The following is a 1,027-nucleotide window of genomic DNA, read 5'->3' on the forward strand; positions in this document are numbered from 1 at the left end:
GCTCCTTCCCACCCAGCTCCCCCGAAACCAGTTCCCACGCCGGGCTGGGCAAGGCACACCTCCACTCACCGTACTGGCAGTTATTGCCGTAATAACCTGGGGAGCAAGTGCAGATGTAGCGGCCGGGACGAATGTAGTTACATGTCTGCCGGTTCCGACAGCTCCGGTCCTCGCAGGAAAATGAGTCTGGGGGGGGTGTGGAACAAGCAAGCAAGTGATAAGTGGGAGAGGGGCCGTGATGGCCACTGGAGCATTGGGGGGACAGTCCCTGGCCTGGTTTGTCCCAGGGCACAGGCAGGAGCAGGCACCTGTCTCGCAGCGCTGTCCAACGAAGGGCTCCAGGCACACACAGGTGTAGTTATCAAGCAGGTCGACGCAGTGCCCGCCGTTCAGGCATGGGCTGGACTCGCACTCGTTCACCTCTGCAAGATCAGGTGGGGAGCGGGGGATCAGGCCATGCGCAGGCACTGCCGGCTCACCCACTGCCTCCCAGCCTGGATGATGCTCAGGAGGTGAAAGCAATGGCCAGAAAAAAAAACAAAAACCAAACAAAAAAAAAATATATCAGTGCCATCAACAATGCCGAGCGCTCCCCTCCCAAAACTAGGGCCAGGGGTGAAGCAGAGTGGGAAGGCAGCTTGCAAAGGCATGAAGCATCACCATGTCCCCCGCCCCATGCCTGCTCCTGCCACCCACCTGTTTGGCAGTCCGCCCCTGTGTATCCCGGCTAAAACCGTCCTGTTCGCCCCCGGGCAGCTCCCGCCGTTCTGGCACACTCTGCTCTCACAAGGTGACTCTTCTGCAGTGGGATACCAAAAAAAAGATTAAAAAAAAAAAAGAGCAGGTGGGGATCAACCCAGGCACATCCTCTGCACACACAGTGATGCCAGGGCCAGGCAGACGCGTGGTTCAGAGCCACCACCGCACCCTCAGCGGCTGCGTCCCAGCCATGGCTCTTCCCAAAACCCAAGGGCAGCTCAGCCCTTCCATCCCCTTACGCCTCTTGGATGCCAGCGTGCAGTGCTGG

The 1,027-nt window shown here is 59.2% G+C and overlaps 1 protein-coding gene across 1 annotated transcript in view; it reads right to left on the bottom strand.

Moving 5' to 3' along the window:
* LOC104466744 (sushi, nidogen and EGF-like domain-containing protein 1) overlaps positions 1-1,027 on the bottom strand; it is a gene marked incomplete at both ends in the record, with an annotated part of 6,052 nt that overhangs the window by 4,155 nt on the left and 870 nt on the right. Inside the window, 4 exon segments of the mRNA XM_010080269.1 lie at positions 70-186; positions 309-422; positions 697-725; positions 727-799. Of these exon segments, the coding sequence (XP_010078571.1) occupies positions 70-186; positions 309-422; positions 697-725; positions 727-799 (333 nt within the window).

This window comes from Pterocles gutturalis, unplaced genomic scaffold (assembly GCF_000699245.1).
Source record: "Pterocles gutturalis isolate BGI_N339 unplaced genomic scaffold, ASM69924v1 scaffold8764, whole genome shotgun sequence".
NCBI lineage: Eukaryota > Metazoa > Chordata > Aves > Pterocliformes > Pteroclidae > Pterocles > Pterocles gutturalis.